A 20,574-nucleotide genomic window follows, 5' to 3' on the forward strand; every position below is an offset into this window, starting at 1 on the left:
CTTGGTTTCTGCAAAGGAAATCATGTCTTGTCTCTTAGACGTCTTTGAACATGTCAATAAAATAGTGGAATAAAAGAGGCTGACAAAATGTGTTTAGATTCCCAAAAGGCCTTCAACAAGCTCCTGCATGTGAGGCTCTGAAAGAAGCTAAGTAGTCATGGGGTGAGAGCAGGGCCGGCTCCAGGCAACCAAGCACATGCTTGGGGCGGCACCTGGTAAGGGGCAGCGGGGGGAGCGCAGTGCAGCATTCCGCGGGGGGGGCACTCCGGCGGCGTGGCGCTCGGTGGGGGGGCGGGGCGCGGCGCGGCGCTGGGGGGAGGCGGGGGTGTTCCGGCGGCGATCGGCTGGGGGGTGGGCTCCGGTGGTGCGGCGCTGGGGGGGTGGCGCAGCGCTCGGCGGGGCTCGGGGGGGGCACTTTTTTTTGCTGCTTGGGGCAGCAAAAAAGTTAGAGCCGGCCCTGGGTGAGAGGCAAAACATTGTCATTGATCAAAAACTGGCTAGGTGACAGAAATCAAAGATTAGGATGAAATGGTCAATTTCAATCACGGCTAAAGATTATCAGTGGGTGCCTCAAAGTTCTGCACTAGATCCCCGAGCCCCGGGGCCATGGTGATGATAAGGCCCTACTGGCTCCCAGCGGCCAAAAGGGAGGAAATCAAAGCCGAAGTGAAGAGAATGTTAGAATTAGGGGTCATTGAGGGATCACAGAGTCAGTGGTCCAGCCCGATCATGCTGGTGCCCAAACCCGATGGCACCACAACGTTCTGCAATGACTTTCGCCGACTGAATGGGGTATCCCAGTTTGATGCACACCCTATACCCTGCATTGACGAGTTAGTAGAACCTACAGGCAACGCCTGGTTCCTGACCACCCTGGATTTGACAAAGGGGTATTGGCAGATCCCTCTAGCCAAAGAATCAAAAGAAAAGACTGCTTTCTCCACACCAGAGGGGCTATTTCTGTACAAGTCTGAGTGTTCCTAGGTGTAGTGGGGTACTACCAGTGATTTATCCCCCACTTCGATACCAGGGCAAGTCCCCTGACAGACCTGGTAAAGGCCCGGGACCCTGACATGGTGAGATGGACCGATGTGGTGGAGGGAGTGTTCACAGACCTACGGACAGCCCTCTGCAGTAACCCTGTGCTCATAGCCCCGAACTTTAATAAAGAATTCATTTTACAGACGGATGCATCCTAAGTCGTGCTGGGGGCTGTCCTGTCACAGATGGTCGGAGAGAATAAACATCCAATCCTTTATCTTAGCAGAAAACTCCTTCTGAGGGATCAGAAATATGCAGTAGTAGAGAAGGAGTGCCTTGCCATCAAATGGGCCATGGAAACTCTGTGATATTACCTGCTAGACTGGCGATTTGTCCTCGTGACCAACCATGCCCCCCTCCAATGGATGCAATGGAACAAAGAGAAGAATGCAATGGTCACCAGGTGGTTCTTGTCCCTCCAACTGTTCCATTTCAGCATTCCACACAGGGCTGGAAGCCACCACAGCAATGCAAATGGCTTGTCATGGGAACACTGTCTGATGACCCAAGCTGCCCAACCTCATGGTGTTGAGTGGGGGGAGGGATATGTGACGGGGTCAGGCTAGATGGCTGCAGGAGAGTGCTGAAGGCAGATATATTAGCCCCAGGATAAGCAGGTCCCTTTTCCCTTGGTAGCTGAACAGGGGTTACTCTAGGTTAATTAGGACACCTGGGGTGAATCAAGGGTCTGCCAGAACCTGTTAAAAGCCTCCCCTCCAGCCAGAGAAGCCCCAGCAATAGGAGCTGAGGGAGGAAGGTGAGCTACTGGAGAGCTACTGGAGAGCTGGGCAGTGGAGATGCTGACAAGCATTTGGAGAGAAGCCACGCAGGTACAGAGGCAAAGGGTGGGAGAATCCCTGCCTAACAGGATGGATGCCCCTTCCAGGCCCCAGAGGTGTGAGAGAAGAGACCCTGCCAGAGGGGAGAGACTGAACCGGGTGTCTGGTCTGTTGCCACCAGGCCCAGAAGGGCTACCAGAGACTGAGAGGCTTCTCTACCCCTCCCGCCTCCACCCAGGGGTGTGGGGAAAATCCTGAGGGAAAAGAGGAGTAGCCCAGCCCACCTCTAAAAGGGAGCGTGGGACCCACCAAGGCGGAGAGGAAGCTCTGTCACACTTAGTTTTAGTCTGAAGTTGCCTAGCTTCAGTTTCAAGTCATTAGAACTAATTATACGTTGTGCACTAGATTAAAAAGCCCTCTACTATCAGAAATCATCTTTCCATGTAAGTACTTATGATCAAGTCATCACATAACCTTCCCTTTGCTAAGCGAAATAGATTGAGCTTCTTTAGTCTCTCGTGGTAAGGCGCGCTTTGCACACCGCAGCTTCTTATTGTTTGAAGAGCTAAACTTTTCTATTTTGTTTTCAGTATTTTTACTTCTTTCTTTTCCCACAATAAGATATTGACCCCCTTCTATAGGAGTGAGCTCTGTGTATATTTTCATGAGCTTTGTATATATTTTCATAGCGATTTCAAAAATGTGCTTATTAGGACACACCAAATGTACAGCCTAAGGGTAAGCTCCTAGTGTCTGCTCTGTAAGTGTGTGAGTGCCTGCACTAGTCAAGTATGGCTGGGAAGATAGGTGGGATAATTTGCACTGCAAACCAGTTTGGAAGTTACTATTATTTTTAAACTGCAAAATCTTGCAATCAAGAGGCTGGGATATAGCCACTGTATTCCAACTGCTGCGTCACCAAAATACGCAAGAGTCTGTCTGGGACGTGCAGTAAAGTACTTATGCTTTTTTTTTTAAGTTATGGTTAAACTTGGGTCTATGTTACTTTACATAAAGTACCTAGTGGACAACAGAAATCTTGCCAGCATGTTTTAGCAATGCAAGAAAAGGGTTTTATTCTGGTGCTAGAGTTCTGATATGCTAAAACTGTGTGATCCATATATCATATATAGTCACAGAGCTATGTTGAGCTGTATATGAACACATATAATGATTAGCTGTGTCTTTTCCAAGCATTTGTGACCTCCATAGACATATTGTAACTGATAATTAAGTGCAACTGAGTCCCAACAACAGTTTACTTTTCAGGAATGGAAAGCCAGTGGAAATATAATTTACTGGAGGCTACTTCCATCCTCCAGAGCTATACGCTGTTTCACTATATCAGCACAGAGCTATCAGAGCCAGAGAGCTGTACTGTCCAACAGAGAAGGTGTAGGGAACCAGTGAGAGATGTAGCAGAGAAGTGGGTGTGTGGATGGAATAGGGGGTAGCCAGTTTGGGGCTCCTGTCTCAGCTCAGAGCAGGTGATAGTACTGTGGCACGCTAAGTATGAGTGCCTCCATGGGGCACTTCTAAGAAGGGAAGGAAGAAGTCATTGAGAGTAAGAAAGCCAGAGGGGAAGATATCTGGGGGATGAACACCTATGTGGGGAGCAAGTGCCATGGCCATCTCTGTCCCAAACATTCATGGCCTCATTACTACTACTCCCCAGAAATGTACCTCCAGCTTCTCGTAACACCCTATTGGCTCCAGCCCATATGCTGAGCTTCTGGCCATCAGCCTGCAAGTCCCAGTCTGAAGAACAAGCTATGGTTCATTGGCCTCAAAAGATTTAAAGGTTGAGGCAGCTGCTAGAGGAGCTGAGTTGGCAGCTGGACTTCTGCCACTGCTTCAAGCTACCAGTCTCCCCCTCCTTTTGCCCTCTCCAAATATAACAGGGATCATGGATGGACATTGGAGGCTGAAGTTTCTTATTGTAAAACATGTTTTCCAGACCTCAGAACATTCTTGAATCTCTTTTTCTGAGCCCTCTCCAGTTTTTCAGTATCTTTTCTAAAGTGTGGACACCAAAACAGGACACAGTTCCAGAAGTGGTCTCACCGATGACTTATTCAGAGGTCATATTACATCCCTGCTCCTGCTTGATATTCCCCTCCTAACACACCCAAAGATCACATTAGCCATTTTAGTCACAATGGGAGCTCATATTCACTTGGTTATCCATGACCCCCAAAGTCCTTTTCAGAATCATTGCTTGTCAGAGTACAAGCTTGTCAAAATGAATTACATTTTTAGCTCTCCAGCTAAGAGGCAAACCACAGATGGTCTGTGGAATTAATTTGTGTATAGTATTAAAATATGGTTCCCTCAATTGGACGGTTACCTTGTACCTTTTCCAGGATGCGGGTGGGCTTAGCACTTTAAAAAAATACTTAATTCTAAACCAACGAAGACTTTGGGATTGGCAACAGTGTAACTCTTTGCACAGATCACTTCCTAGTGGATGACGATTTACCAGGCTGTTTGTATGCAAGGAGTTATCCCATTCCTGCTTTATTTGTTTGGGAATATATGTTAATCACAATTTTTATAAAGTTACGAGTACCAGCAGGTGTACATGAGCACATCAGAATTTACCAGCACTAAGTACAAGGGTATGACATGTACAGCAGTGACTGATTATTTTTCAGTAGGGTTTACAATTTTCCCCAGGAAGAGCAAGGCATCGGTGCTTCGATCAATAATCATAATCAGGAAGGGCCTGTTGAATTGAATGATCGGAGGAAGAGATGTAAGAACCATTTCTACGACAGTGACTGCTGCTGCTTCAGTGCCGTTCTCATGAACATTCAGCAGGGCCTTGTGAACAGCCTGCAAGGAAATGAAGCAAACGTTACAGTCTAAGTATAGAACAGTGGGCAGTGGCTGAAAGTGAACATGCTCACGTTTAAATCAGAGCTCTTTGGAAAATCAGCTGGCAAGACATGGGCCCAAAAAGAGCAGGACTGATGGAGCACAATGGAAGAAATGCAGACAGCATTCCCAATGAGTTCATTAGGAGCTTTGTCTGTGTAAGTATTGCAGGGTTAGGTGCATTAATATTAAAAGACTGAGCTGGAAGAATCAAATCACCACAAAGGGACTCTCCTATTCACTACTCACCACAGAAAAATAGTCTCAGGGTCTGAAATAAATGTCTAGTGAAGAATTAGTTTACAGCAGAAAACTGAATCAGATTCAAGAGGAATGATGATGTCAGAGGGAAAGGAACCAGCTAGCTAAGCTCCAGGTATCAATTCACATTTCTAAGTACAAATATTGACTGATTTCTTTGTAAAAAGTTCTGTATTTGGAACTCTCTGTACTGTGCCTAATGTGACCTAAAGTATATTCTTTGCCAATGTTAGTTTAAATTGAAGATTATTATGGGTTATTATATTTTAGTTGTCAGCAGTGGTTAAACTCTTTTCCTGTGTGCACTCATGTGTCATCGTAGTGTCTGGAAATATTAAAAATTTACCCTGGTGTTAGATGTAACGAGCGAACATTATCTGTGATGAGCAAGTTATTGCTTCTTTCTAGGAAAGAGCGCTTTTCTCGGGTCCACTCCTGCCTACATTGATGGCACTGGGAGTCTTGCCAGTGACCTCTACAGGAGCAGGATTGGGTCATTTATAGTTATAAAATATACACATTTAAAAACAAATCCTATGCAACTCTGGTGGTGCAAAACAGTCATAAACAGTTGATGGATGATTCCACTTGCATAGAGAAATCTCAGGATGGTCTTCCCAGCCTGTGTCATAAGGTGCAAGTCTGGGGGATAAGAGGCATGGCTAAGGTTCCTCTATGCCCAGTGATCCCTTGACATTGGAAGGGCCCTTGGGGGCCTCTCAATAGACAGCCTTAATTTAAACAACCATCAGGCTGCTCTAGTTTATGACTAAGGACGTGATTATGTCATCACTGTCAAGGAACCTGTGAGTTTTGCCATTTATTTCAACTTTTCCAGGACAGTGATGACCTTTCATGGTCCCTTGAATTTTAACATTTATATGGACTCTGCTGCCAAGCATTACAGTTTTAGTTCAGTTTGATCTAGTCCTCTTTGAAATGGGGATAGATAAAAGTGAATTAATGAACTGTTAATGTTACAGTCGCTGATCAAAGTAAATTTAGCCAATTGTCAATGCCCAGCAGCAGGGTCCACACAAACAGTTGGTTAATTCACTTTGATCAACTGCTTTGGGTTAACAGTTTGTTAGTTTGCTTTGACCTAGTCCCATTTCAAGGAGAAGTAGATCAAAGTGAACTAACAAACTGTTATAGTGCATCAGCAGGGTCCACACTGTTGCTGTGACCATAGGGCAAAACTATCTTTTTTTTTTTTTTTTACTATAACTGTGCTGTGAATTATGCATAATTTTACTGTGACAAAATTATATCCATATTTATGACCTATCTACCAGCCCCATAGTTATGGGTGTTTAAAGATAGCATGATGATGACCATATGCCAAGCTGTACTGAATATAGCTTAGACACTGCCCAGGGTGAGGGTGATTAGGTGCAGACAAATCCACTTAGTACCTCCTCTGTTTACAAACTTACTTTTGAAATCTTCAGCTTGGAATTCTCAGTGATTCCAGACAGATCGGCATTGTCCTCAAATACATCAGTCACACCCAATCTCTTGAATATCTCTTTGACATCATAGGAGCCCGAAATAGAAAATTTTGGAATGTACAGTTCTATTCTTCTGTTGAAGGCAATACAAGATGATGATAAAATATTGCATTCAGATAACACTGTGCAGTACCTGCTAGATAGTGATGCCTCAAATAGTTCTTGGGCATGCCAAGAAGTCCACTTGGATTTTTTGCATTCTTTTGGGAGCAAATCCAGTCCCCATCTCTCTGGCTGTAGAGAAACCCTTGTCAACACAACTGGCACCATTTTTCTGTGATGTGTGAGGCTGAATTGGGAGGACCATGTAGGGATGTGATGCCTCTATATAGTAAGCAACCCCGTTCAGTGCAAATTCCCTTCGGGTTCCTCCTGAGGTGCAGCATCTGGGATGGAAGGATTTGCCACTGCATGGATTCTCCTATTTCTCACCCTGGGGGGAGGGGGCACCCAAGAGCTTACTGAGCTTGCATCTGAAAGGTGTTTTTATGGAGCATCTCTGCAGCTATTCTACAATCCAATGGGGGAGAAGTGGAATGTTCTAACCACCTGCCCCCTTCCTATCTGCTCAGCCACTAGACCTGTTACACAGACTGATACTAGTCTCTGGTTTCCCCTCTTTGGAATAGTACACGAGGATCGTGTAGCTCTTGAAGAGATGAGCCTTCTCATAATCCCTCTGTTCGTTCTTTTGGGCAGTGAGGAACATTTGAGAAACTTCTCCTTCCTTTCCAAAACATCCTTTTGGTTCCATAAGGCTGTGTCAATATCTTTATTCAACAGATTACTACCATTCATGGCAATGAATCAAAGAAGTTGGAGATGGAAAACACCCATTTTGGCCATCTTGTCTATTCCCACTGCCCTGCTCCCTTACAATGCAGGTTTCTGCCTAACAATATGCATTTGAGTTCTTTATCCTGTCCAGTTCTGTCCTTAGGGAGACCCTTCCACATTAAGTAATGTTTTATGATATTTGGATTACATTTTCCTTTTGCTTGATTTCACTCCTAATTATTTTCCTTTGCTTACCACTCCTAATTATGGCCTATTACTTGCTGCTGCAGGCACTGAATCAATGGCAGAAATCCCATTGATTTTAATAATGCAGGATCAGATCCTATATCACTAAGCAATTCCTGTCTCTACTTGGTGTTTGCACCCTCCAAATAACTGCATGCCAGGTTTGCAAAATACTATTTCTCTGCTTGCCCAGAGCAATGAAATTTGGGGTGTGCAAGTAAAATGTCAACATCAGCATCATGAGAAATGGTGAACAAGTAGAATTTGTATCTGGTCCAATAAATTCCCATGGGTATTTACAATGTTGTTATCCACAAGTTCTATCAGTCTTAGTCATCATTTGGCTACTTTGTGCATATTTATACATTTCCTCTTAAAATTCATCTCTCCAATCCCTGTTTATTTTTTCTGACTTCTCTGATTTCCCAAGACTCATTGACATATTTCTGGTATTAAGGTGCCGAGGACTGAATTATGTTTCACTGTACATGCAATCTCAGCAGTGCTCTGTAGCACCTGGAATCTCTGCATATGCAGCCCAATATTACATTGGTTTACTTTTGCTGTCACCTCACATTGCAAATTCATTTCTCACTTCTTTCTGCTCTCACCTACATTGTCTTCAGCAATACTGATCTCCAGCTACCTCCCTTCCTTTGAATGTCTGTATCTTGGATTATTTTTTCCTGCTGCATTAGCTTACATTTTTCCAGATCAAGTTTTTGTGTGGAATAGTCTGCTGAACTCTAGGCAGATGTTATATCAGCATTCCCTGGGCCTGCTTCTGCTCTCAATTCAGTGAGAATCAGGAATAACTCACTGAAGTCAGTGGAGTGACACCAGTGTAAAATTGGTGTGAGATCAGAATTAGGCCTACCCTGTTTTTTATCTTGTCATTTGATACAAAAGCACGAGTCCCATCCAAGGTGTCAAAATGTTTTACAAATATCAGTGAGTTAAGTCTTACAATGGCAGGTAAATGTCATCATCCACCTTTTTAAGGATGGCATAATTGTGGCAGTGTAAAGGTAAGGGCTCAAGAATAAGTAGAAAGTCTCTGGCAGAAATGGGAATAGCCCCTAGATCTCCTGACTCTCAGTCCTGTCCCTTAACCACAAGACCATCCTGATTCCTACTGCAATTCCTACTTGTTGAAAGTAAAAAGCATCACAGCTTTATTTTTGTTTAGTTCTTTATGCCCATTGCATCACTGAAACCTCCAATGAGTCAATATTGTGGTACCTAAAGAACTGTGGCACCTAGTTTAATTTTGTCTACAATTTGGATTCTATTCTATATTTACAGTAAAACATCAAAGCAGAAAATAAGAGTTACCTTTGTTTAAGTGATTTTACCCATTTAGACACAGTTTCTCTCAACAGAGCATTCTCCACTTGCTTCATTTTTCCTTCATCAGGCAGGATAAATAATGCTGTAGCATTTCCATCGTAAGGTATTTCCACCACCTGACAAGACAACTCTTTATCAGAGTAACTGTTATAACCTCCATCTCGGGTCATCATATTTACTTTAACTGATGTTTTCCCATCCACAAAAAAGTCTGCTTCATGGGTGAGCGAATCACTGAAAGGATGTTCCCAGTAGGCTGTGAAAGAATGCAATTGACTATAGTGTGAAAGAGGACTTATTAGTATAAACCACCCTAAATCAAGTATAATAAACCTATATTTATAGATTCAAGGGAACTCAAAGCCAATTTTCCTAAGGGGATTTTTTGTTTCCCATCATGTTAGTAAGACTCTTTCAATAGTATAATGGGCATCTCTAATGTGTTGAGACTTTGTATGGGCTGTTAAAAGTCCTGATGAAAACCATGAAATGAAATTAAGTAATCCCGTTTTTTTCTTTTAAACTGTATTTTTGAGGCAGTTCCACATGAGGCTGCTTTCTGACAATTTACAGGGAATTAATTAATTAAGTTTTTTTCCATGAGTTTTAAACTTTTAGAGCTAGATTCACAAGGGGAATTTAGGTGCTGCAATGCATCATTATTTAGGTTCTTGAAGAGAAAAAGGGAGAATATTTTTCCTTTGGTGGCATAAGTGTCTCCATAAATAGAGCAGCTGTTAACATGATTTCTCTCTTGTGATTTCTAGAACAAGTAGTTTTGCACTAAATCTCACAAATTAAATACAAAATTCTTTGCATTTCTATAGCTCAAAGGCTCTGAAAGAGCTATAAAAATATTAAGGAACTAAGCTTCAGAATACCCCTGCTAAGGAGGCATTACTATCACCACAGTACCGATGGAGAAACCAAGGTACAGTGAGCTTATGTGACATGCCCAAGGTTGCACACTGAGTCTGTGACAGAGGTGGAATCAGAACTCATGTTTTAGCCATAGCACCATCCTTTCCCTCCACTATACATTATTGGGTGGAGGGTAGTTCAGTGGTTTGAGCATTGGCCTGCTAAATTTAGGGTTGTGAGTTCAATCCTTGTATGGGCCAATTAGAGATCTGGGGCAAAAATCTATAGGGATTGGTTCTGCTTTGAGAAGGGGGTTGGACTAGATGACTTTCTGAGATCCCTTCCAACCCTGATATTCTATGATCAGGGCAATGCCTGAGACCCCCAGTCAAGTCTGGTCTTGCATAGATGATAATGGTTACACTGTTTTCTAATTTACTTGTAAATCATTATCATGACTCAATCATTGCTACATTGAGAACAGAATCGCTCTATCCTTGATAGGATTAACTAAAATACCAGGTTTTTTACACAACTTTAACAAGATTTAGGCGGTAGTTACTGTTCAGCTGAATACCATTCCATTTCAACAGGTTGATTTTCAGGCCTTAGAATCACCTTTTCATGTGTTCTGTATACCATTTGCTCAACATATCTGACAAATCACTGTGTAAAGTTGTTTACCAAATACACATTCAATTTGGATTCCAGATACTGCAAGATTTTAAAGAAAATGTCCCTACTCTTTGCAAAGAATGGACAGGTGCTGTTTTCTCTCCTTATATAATAGCACAGGAAGTCACCATAATCCGATAGATGTACAGCCACCATCTCCTATCAGAATGAGAATATGTGCATGTGATAACAATTCACAAAGACTTAGCCATCAATTTTGCTGCATATTTCACATTGAATCATGAAATGAATGGCAGAACAAATTTTTCAAACATGAATACATAAAGCCAGTCACAACTGACCTGGTCTTTGATATCCTGAGCACTGTAGCCCCCATTGACTTCAAAGAGATTCTGATGGTTCTAATAACGTCACCACTTACATTTACGTGCCTAATTATGATGTAAGGGGCCTAATTTCAGACACCAAGTTTTGACATTTTTTCATATAATCCTCCTGGAAAAGTTTTCCAGACATAATTATTTTCAATGTAGTTGATCTCATAGGCCTAACTACCTGTTAAATAAATTTTAAAATGATTGGGGATTTTGTGTTTTGTTTCAGATTACAAATCAGACACTGAAAGTTTATATTGGCAATAAGTAGCCATTGGTATAACGTATCTCACCTTTAAAGTAAACATAGTTGACAAGAACCATTACAGTGAGTGGATCAAGACCCTGGACCAAGTTGGCAATTTTCCCATGGGTTTTCTTCTCTATATAATCATTGATCTGTTTCTCAGCCTCTGGAGAATTCTGGAAATTACTATGAAAAGCTTCTGCTTCATACAAGCTTTTGACGTCTTCCAAAAACTTCTGTAGCAATATCAGCTTCTCATCAACAAAAAGGGCATTTCCCAGATTCAGCTGGACTTCATTGTCAGGAAGGTTTAGCCAGTGAATGAGATCACGAAAACCTTCATGTATCTCCTTCTCCTCAATCTCTGTCAGGTTAAAGGCGAGTCCTTCCAGAATCTGAGTCAGAGTGGTTGATTTAGCACCTAAAGCCACCATGGCTAAAGCAGTGGAGATGCTGAAAGGAGAGAAGAAAATATTCTTCTCAACTGCATCTGATGTAACCTGCTTGTAGAATCTAAATGCAAAGTCAGCATTGCTGGGAGTTATTTTGGAACAAGCCCATGTTTTGCTTTTAGGATTTCCTTCAGCACTGGGATGATGTTCCTGGGGCTTTTTATCATGGTGGTCAGGGTCATGAGTACAGTGGACAACAGCAAGAAGTCCAACAAGTAACACACACAGATAGAGGGTTGGCTTCATTTTCCTTTGGAACAACACTATGAAGAAAGAATGAAAGTCATTATATCTATGGAACAGTGTAATGAAAATTGTTCTTCTTTTTCCATGTAAAAGTAGACCTAGTGATTATTTTCCAGATATTAGTGTTTCCTGTTGTCCCACTACTGATGCATTTGGAGAGGCTCCTTCCCCTTAGTTTCCTTGCAATTCTCAGATATTTCTCCCCACATCCCTTCAAGTCAGTTAGCCTTCAAGAAACTGAAGACTTATGGAAAGGAAAGGGGATTGGATTTATTAGACAATCAGATGTGAGACAGCTATGTCCATCTTTGGAGTCAGAGAAAGAGAACAAGTGGGGATAGACAGGATTTTTTATCTGAATAGAGTGGACAGAGAGGGACCACGTTTGGAACAGTTTATTTCCTCTGAAACAGTTCACCCACCCCTGTCTTTAAGAACCATCATGTTTATTAGTATTAATAGGTTTGTAAAAAGGTGCATATCAAACGATGCTTGTCTTTCTATAACAGCACAGCTATATCAAAACCTTTCCTAATGATTCTATAACAATCAAAAACATACTGGGCTCAATTCTCCCCTACTCCTGAGCCCCACTTGTGACATATGAAGCAAACAGTTACAGCTCCTTGGCCCAGATATGGGTTAGAGTAGCCCAGCTGCTCCTCTATCTCAAACCAGTGTCACATTGGAATAGTGGAGAGCCATAACCCCAGCAACTGGATCTGTATAAACAACAGAATTTTTTTATTTTTATTTTTATTTTTATTTTTTTGCTTCACTGGCAATTCAAACTCAAAATGATTTTATTTTTTTAATTTTTTTTATTTTCAGCAAGTCAAAATTGTAAAAAATAACTCCTGGTCAAAAGGTTCTGGTTTGATTTTGAGCATTTTAAATATTTTAATAATAAAATTAAAGTAAATTTTGAAACAAAGCTGTTGTAAACTGAAAAATCTAAATGTTTTGCTTAGAAAACATTGAAACAAAATGTTTTGATTTTTTTTTTCTCATTTCTTTTTTTTCTGACTGAAACAGGGAGGCAAAACTGCCATGAATTCTCAATGTTTTTTCTCAAGCACCTGATCTGCAAACCAAAGCACCAAACCAAAGTAGCTGTGGGCACACGCAGCCGTCTCACAGACTCTTTGAAATGTTTTTGAAAACAGGCCCACAACTTCCTAGGTTTCTTTCAAGGGGGAAAAAAGGCCCCAGTTCTAAAATTCACAGGCACTAGCTGCAAAGGCCTATCCACCTGACTGAGTCTATAGGGCCACATCTACCATGCAAGCACACAAACTGGTAACTAGTACTGGGGAGCTCTGTGGGAAGAATGGTGGAGGAATGCTCCCCCACAGGGGCAGAGTCACTCCACGGCCACTCTCACAGCTCAGAGGTTGAAGCAGTTACGCCTTCCCACCCCTGAACCTCAGTACCCTGATCAGTTATCCAAGATGAACTCCAAGATGTACAAGGAGAGTAACTCATGGCTGTGCCCCTCTTTGGGCTTCAGAACGTGCTTTATTAGTGCAGCAAGATCCTTCCCAAACCTCCCTCCCCAGTCTGGGGTGGCTTGCCTGACAGAGAGCCCTAGCAGGGACCAGTTTCAGCCTGACTCTCAGTCTGTATGATTTTACAGGGCTAGCAATTTACAGGAAAAAAACATTCCTTGTAAACTGAGCACATTTGATCTGGAGCCAGTGCCCGCCTAAACATGCAGCCCTATAATGTCTTTTTACAGTCACTATTCAGAGTACAGCCACACTTTAGGAACTGCATTGAACTATTCTTCAACATTTGCCATTAAATAGTGTTTGACTCTTAGTCAAAGCACAACCTCACAAGGGTATCAATTTCTGCTGTTCCTCTGAGTGACTGCATAAGACAGGCCAAGCTACAGAGCAGATTGTTCTCTATGGCCATTACAGAATCACCCACAGGAAAATGAAATGATCCTATAAACTAAACTCATTATAACATGAACTCATTGTCTTTAAGGAAAAATGAATACAATACTTACAGTATATTCAGAAGGCCCCAGCTGTGTCTATCTGATCTGCACTGCTCCTTGCTCCATTATTTATACTGCTGACCAGCATTAAGCACCTTGCCCTCTTGTTAAATATTACATAGATCAAAGTAAAATGATCAATGAGGTCAGACAAAATGCTGATGAAGCTAGTTTTTCTGGACATCTAGGTTCATGGACCCACCATCTATGCATATAGAGCAGATTAAAGCCAAGGGTCATGCAATCCAGCTAGAGGGTAGTCGTGGTTATGATGTTTCTGTGCGCCTGTAAGCCTCCCTGTGCAAACACACGTTGGAGCCAAGTACCCCAGAATGCACTTACAAAGCACAAAAGCCATAAAGCTCATTACTATGTTTAAACCAGCAGAGGTCAGAGTGTACAGCTGTGGTGGGGGAGCCAATGACAGCCCAGGCATCAGCCACCCTTTCAGGGATCCTGGAATCTGGACCAAGGGACTTTTCTGTATGGCTGATTGGACACCTACATGGCTGAAGCCAGACTTTCCTGTGAATCCCCAATCTTACACTGGGACCACATACGACTCCCTGCACTTCTCTCGTGTAAGTCTGCAGCTGAAAGGAGGATGCAGAGAAGAGACACCACCCTCAACCTGGTAAGGTTTCACATGGACTCTTCCTCTGCAGAATTTTTCCACTGTAGTGGATTGGTCAGTTTCTAATATCCTCAGCAAGCATGTTCTTCTTGAGTCCTTGCTCATGTTAGCAGTAAGAATTGATCTTTTATTAATATGAGTAGAATTGGAATTACTGATTTTGTTTACACCAGATCTCTAACACTGGACCTCTTGAATTTGTATAAAAACAACCATCTCCTTACTCATTAGTGAAATCCCCCATATTATTGATGTAAGCAGAGTCAGGATAAGCTCTACCCTGACATCTGGTGGTGAATTATGGTGAGGGTTGAAAAGAACTTCAGGGGCTGATCTTGTTTGGATAGGCACACCCACCCGCCTAGCCTGGGACAACTACAACTGAAAGTGGTTACTTTGGCTGGTGTGGGATCCCCAGTTTCTCTGTTATTGGGGCAGGAAGAATAAAGTGTTGTAACCCTGATTCTGTGAATCAAGGCCAGTGGAACTGTTGTATGACAGAGGGACTCACCAGTAACTAAGTAGCACTTGCTAGACAAGGGGCATGGGTTACGAAACCCAGTGAATTGAGAGAGGTCAGGGATGGGTATGTATATCTGATGGTATGGGCCCCTTTTGGGGGGAGGGGGGTGCCTGGAACACCAATTGTATTACCTTCCCCCTTCTCTCTCTCTCTCTCTCCTCCTCTTCTCCCCCCCCCCCCGTTGAATAGCAGAGCTAAGTTTGCTTCCATGAGGAGTCTAGCTAGAAGGTGCTGAACTGAATTCACTTTGGGCCAATGGTGCTCTAGCACTAGGGCTCCCCTACTACAAGCTGAAATCACCACGAGCTGCAATCACTCAAAGAGCTAAAATTGCTGAGCTGAGATCACTGAGTGCTGTGTTAACCAGTGGGGGAGCCTGAAGATATATTGCTAAGCAGCTGGCAGAGACGAGCAGTTTGTGGGACGGTTGGAGCGGCCCATAGAACAGCAAGCGGAGTGGCGCGGAGCTGAGCCATTTGCAGGGGCAGCTGGAGCGGTTCATGGGACGGCTGGTGGAGTGGAGCGGCTGGCAGAGCTGAGCAGTTTGTGGGACAGTTAGAGCGGCCCACGGAATGGGGAGCAGAGTGAAGCAGTTTGCGGGGACGGCTGGAGGAGCAGAGCGGAGCAGCGTGGCACGGCTAGTAGAGCGGAGCCATTCATGGTAAAGACTGCAGCAGAACTCCACGGAGAGGTGGGGCAGTCGGCCTTGGACCACGTAAGGTACCCCTTAACATCCCATGTGCTCCCCCCCCCCCCCGTTTCCGCCCAGGCTGGGGCGGGGGGTAAAACTCTGCAGATAAACTTTTGAACTCTGGGGTGGCACTGACCAGGCACAGAGACTTTGGGGTTGTTGGACTTTGGGATGATTGGACTTAAGACCCTGAGGGGAAAAGGACACTGCCAAACTTACTTGGAGGTGGGTCTTTTGCTCATGGTTTGTGTTTGAATCCTGTTTGTGGTGTTTCCCCCAACATAATGCTGCATTGTTTCCCTCCTTTATTAAAAGGCTTTTGCTACACTCACTCTGTGCTTGCGAGAGGGGAAGTATTGCCTCCTAGAGGCGCCCAGGGGGATGGTATGTAATTGTCCCAGGTCACTGGGTGGAGGCTCGAGCCGGTTTTGCATTGCGTTATTGAAATGGAACCCCTAGATACTGAACCTGGCCTTTGTTGCTGCCAACTCAGAGGGGCAGAAGGGTTACATTATAAATAAATGGAGATATCCTATCTCCTAGAACTGGAAGGGACCCTGAAAGGTCATCAAGTCCAGCCCCCTGCCTTCACTAGCAGGACCAAGTACTGATTTTGCCCCAGATCTTGAGGTGGCCCCCTCAAGGATTGAACTCACAAGCCTGGGTTTAGCAGGCCAATGCTCAAACCACTGAGCTATCCCTCCCCCGCAAACAAGAGCAAACACATTGGAACAATAACAACTATAATTCAATAAATCTACATTAGGCCGGCTCTTATCTGGCTTTAGTGAGAAGAGTTTGCAGGATCAGGCCTATGTTTCAAATGATGACTCTGGTTGTTGTAGATTATGAAAGGGGTTTTCAGGCATTGTGCTTGTAAGTCATTTAGGATTAGATTTACCATAAGCTAGTAGCTCAGTGCGTCCACATGGGACAGAGGAAACCTATATTCAACTCCCTGATCTGCTGGGTTTGAAGAGGGATTTGATCCCTAGCCTTTCACCTCCTAGGCCTTAACCACCAGACTACTGGCTATTCTGCAGTTTCACTTCTTTCTTTCCCTACAATGACATATAGGTATGTTTCTTTACCAGTCTCCCCTTTGTATCTTTTCATCAGGTGTCTTCCAATGGGTGTTAATCTTGACAAACATTTTTTTGTATTTATACCACTGCACAAGGGCAAAACCATACTCTCTGCTGTACGAGTGACAGAGCACAGGAAGTTTGACCAATTTACACTGCATACCTCTTTGGAGTGTGTGTGTGTCTGTTTAATTGCAGAGTGCTGCTGGCAAGGGGAAGAGATGAGACAGCTCTATTCGTGCCACTTCAAGGCATCAGCGAGATTAACATTTATTGGATGAGCTCCTCAGCATTTCTCCGACCCTCTTAAACTAGATAAAAGGGCCAGAATGGCCTAACAGAGCTCTAAACTCCTGTTTCCGGTGTGGATGAATTCTTCTGGTGCAGCATACCAGAAAACAGCCTTAAAGTTGTCTTCTAAGAACTCCCTCTCAAGCCTCATCTCTAGAGGACATTACCAAGGCCTGGGCTGAGGTTTGGATGAGTCTGTTGGGGTGAGACCTCAGCAGTGTAGAGATTTCAAGCTGCCTGGGGATAGGGTGCTGTGAGATAGGCCATCAGGGCTGTACATTGGAGGCAGTTCCACCACCTGAATATCCTAGAATTGCGAAGATAAAAGGGTGAATTGAAGCCACCATAGACCCTCCACCCCTGGGCTGATTTCTTTGCATGTGTTTCTCAGATGTGTTAGTTAAATATCCTCACAGGTTACCTTATGGACAATACAAAACTTGCCAGAGTGTTTTAGCTATACAAGAATGCCGAAGGAAATGTACCCTGAGTAGGGCTGGCTAGAAAACAATAATTCTGTGTTGCGCAAAAAAAAAAAAAAAAAAAAAAAAAGTTGAGGTTTTTACATTTGTTTTTGTTCATGCAGAACAAAAATTAGATATTTTAAAAAATTTCACAAAAAGCAAACACCCTAGAATAGCCACCCACCCAGGGTACTTACCACAGATGGATTGGAACAGGAACTTTAACTTTCACCCATAAAAGCTTATTCTCCAATACTTCCATTAGTGCCACAGGACTCTTTGTTGCTTTTTACAGATCCAGACTAACACAGCTACCCCTCTGATACTTGAACTTAAACTTGGCTCTCCCATATTCCAAGCAAGTACCCTAATCACTGGTCTAGGTTGCGATGTGCTGCTCTCATCATACTGTGACTAGAAATTTCATCCTGAAGCTGAGAAATCTTAATGAAAATGCCTAACTCCATATATTTTTGCAAAACATTTTGGCTTTGAAGGAAATGGCATTTTTAACCAGCTCTAACTTTGAGTATAATAAAAGGGTATGAGTGACATGCTGCCCTTTATACTGAATACACAAGATTATTTGCTGAATGCTTGCCAAAAAAGTACATAAACCTAATAACCCCGCCTCCTTAATGCTAACTTCACCCTTTCCTCATTTACATAGATGATAAAAATACCTCCTGTGGAAAAAACAATATTGTTAATAATCACATGGTAAAGCTGCATTAGAGTGTGAGTTATAGGACATTGGGTGCACTATGTTGCAAGTGGAAGGGATTTTCGTGTGCAGGCTAGGACTCTGGTAGTAGGACTGGTTATTGTGATAATATGCACAATATGACAAATACCATTTCCTTACCAGGTCTTTCCCTTGGTTGTTAGGGATTGGGTAATTGAGTTTTCCATTACACAAGTCTAATTTCTAAGCCAACAAAGCTTTTTGGAGGCAGGAATAACAGATTTCTTGCTCCAAATTGTTTTCTGACAGGGGAAGAAATATCAAACTGTTTGTAGGGTAAAAATTGCCACGCTCTTATTTTATTTGTTTGGGATGACATGTTAATTACAGTTCAATTATAATTGCTAGTATCTAGTGCTCTGAACATGCACAAAATCATGGGAGTTCACACACCACTTAGTATAAGCATTGCAACATGTATAACAATGCATACATTCTTGTTTTTCAGCAGGGTTCATGATTTTCTCCTTGAGGAGAATGTTGTGGGTGGTCTGATCAACAATCATCAGGCAGGTCTGTTGAATATAATGGTAGGAGGAGAGCCTCTAATGTTATTTCCATGGCCGTGGCTGTTGCAGGCTCAGTGCCATTCTCATGAGCATTCAGCAGGGCCTTATGAAGGCCCTGCAAGGAAGTAAGCCAACTATTACAATCGGAGGATAGATCAGGGAGCAGCAGCTCAAGATGAACTTGCCCAGGAGCATCAATGAGAGATGGCAGGGGCACCCCCTCCCCAAATCCCTCCCTACAACCACTCCAACTCTGAGCCAAAGGGGTAGATGTAGCCTCCTGATCCAATGGGTGCACTGTACTAAACTGCAGAGGGGGCATTGACCACCCATAGCAGTAACCTCTACCCCAGCGCTGCAACCCTACTCCTGGCCTAGTGCGGAGGAGAGGTGGTAGGGGGTGAGCTGGAGAACAAACCTCCCATACCACATCACCCCCCGCAGCAGCAGTTGTTGTGCTGCAGGGCTGGGCTCACCTCCCTGCTCCAGATGTTATGACCATCCTGGGTCAGACCATCTAGCCCAGTATCCTGTCTTCTGACAGTGGCCAGTGCTAGATGCTTCAGAGGGAATACACAAAACTATAAATCATTGAATGATCCATCTCCTGTCATCCATAGGGTTGCCAACGTTATACTCACACAAAACTGAACACCCTTGCTCCGCCCCCTGTCCTGCCCCTCCTCTGAGGCCCCGCCCCTGCTCACTCCATCCCCCCCACCCTCTGTCACTCGCTCTCCCAATCCCTCACTCACTTGCTCATTTTCACTGGGCTGGCTCAGGGGGTTGGAGTGCGGGAGGGGGTGAGGACTCCAGCACGGGGTGCAGGCTCTGTACAGATGAGGCTGTACATTCCACTTTTGATGATTTCTGAGTGCTTAACTATCTGTATATCTCTCAATCATATCATTGTCATAGCTGAGAGCTTGATCATTGCCTTAATTTTGTTTTTGGCATTTAAAACAAGCTTCCAAAATCAGTATACAGAAAAGTGCTGTTGTCTATAGATGCTACGAGGTAACTCAGACGTGACTGAAATAATCCCATAACACAAATAATATGAATAAAAAGTCTCCCATGACAACTTACTTCCTATACATTCAAGCAAGTCCACTCCCAGCTTCTGGCAGTCAGAGACTAGGGACACCCAGAGCATGGAGCTGCATCACTGACCATCTTGGCTAATAGCCATTGATGGACCTATCCTCCATGAATTTATCTAGTTCCTTTATGAACCCTGTTATAGTCTTGGCCTTCACAACATCCGCTGGCAAAGAGTTACACAGGTTGACTGTGCATTGTGTGAAGAAATACTTGGTTTTGTTTGTTTTAAACTTGCTGCCATTAATTTCATTGGGTGACCCCTGGCTCTTGTGTTATGTGAAGGAGTTAAGAACACTTCCTTATTCACTTTCTCCATACCACCCATGATTTTATAGCCCTGTATCACATCTCCACCTTAGTCGTTTCTTTTCCAAGATGAAAAGTCCCAGGCTTTTTAATCTCTCCTCACATGAAAGATGTTCCATACCCTTAATCATTTTTGTTGTCCTTCCTTGTACCTTTTCATAGCTTTTTTGAGATGTGGGCAACCAAGGTGTGGATGTACCATAGATTTATGTACGGCTAAATGCAGTAAAAATTCATGAGGTTGATGGATTTCCATTCCATACGGCTAAATGCAGTAAAAATTCATGAGGTTGATGGATTTCCATTCCATACGGCTAAATGCAGTATTTCCATTCCATACGGCTAAATGCAGTATTTCCATTCCATACGGCTAAATGCAGTATAGATTTATGTAGTGGCATTATGATATTTACTGTCTTATTATTTATCCCTTTCCTAATGGTTCCTAACATTCTGTTAGCTTTTTTGACTACTGCTGCACATTGAGTGGGTGTTTTCACAGAATCATCCACAATGACTCCAAAATCTTTTTCTTGAGTAGTAACAGCTAATTTAG

The 20,574-nt window shown here is 43.3% G+C and overlaps 1 protein-coding gene across 1 annotated transcript; it reads right to left on the bottom strand.

Moving 5' to 3' along the window:
• Positions 1 to 4,235: 4,235 nt before the first annotated feature.
• LOC128837252 (alpha-1-antitrypsin-like) lies at positions 4,236 to 13,768 on the bottom strand. The gene is made up of 5 exons (XM_054028256.1): positions 13,676 to 13,768; positions 11,007 to 11,675; positions 8,828 to 9,098; positions 6,395 to 6,542; positions 4,236 to 4,655 (listed from the first exon to the last, which is right to left on the bottom strand). The coding sequence occupies exons 2-5, from the start codon at positions 11,656 to 11,658 to the stop codon at positions 4,464 to 4,466; spliced, it is 1,263 nt and encodes a 420-aa protein (XP_053884231.1). The 5' UTR covers positions 11,659 to 11,675; positions 13,676 to 13,768; the 3' UTR covers positions 4,236 to 4,463.
• Positions 13,769 to 20,574: the final 6,806 nt, after the last annotated feature.

This window comes from Malaclemys terrapin, chromosome 4 (genome assembly GCF_027887155.1).
Source record: "Malaclemys terrapin pileata isolate rMalTer1 chromosome 4, rMalTer1.hap1, whole genome shotgun sequence".
NCBI lineage: Eukaryota > Metazoa > Chordata > Testudines > Emydidae > Malaclemys > Malaclemys terrapin.

What these genes read in the sequence shown, in the direction of transcription:
- LOC128837252 (XM_054028256.1), bottom strand. Translation starts at nt 11,658, where the DNA reads ATGAAGCCAACCCTCTATCTGTGTGTGTTACTTGTTGGACTTCTTGCT. An exon ending in CAACTATGTTTACTTTAAAG is followed by an intron (nt 9,099 to 11,006) that starts GTGAGATACGTT and finishes ATTCTTTCACAG; the next exon opens with CCTACTGGGAACATCCTTTC. An exon ending in GTAAAATCACTTAAACAAAG is followed by an intron (nt 6,543 to 8,827) that starts GTAACTCTTATT and finishes TGCCTTCAACAG; the next exon opens with AAGAATAGAACTGTACATTC.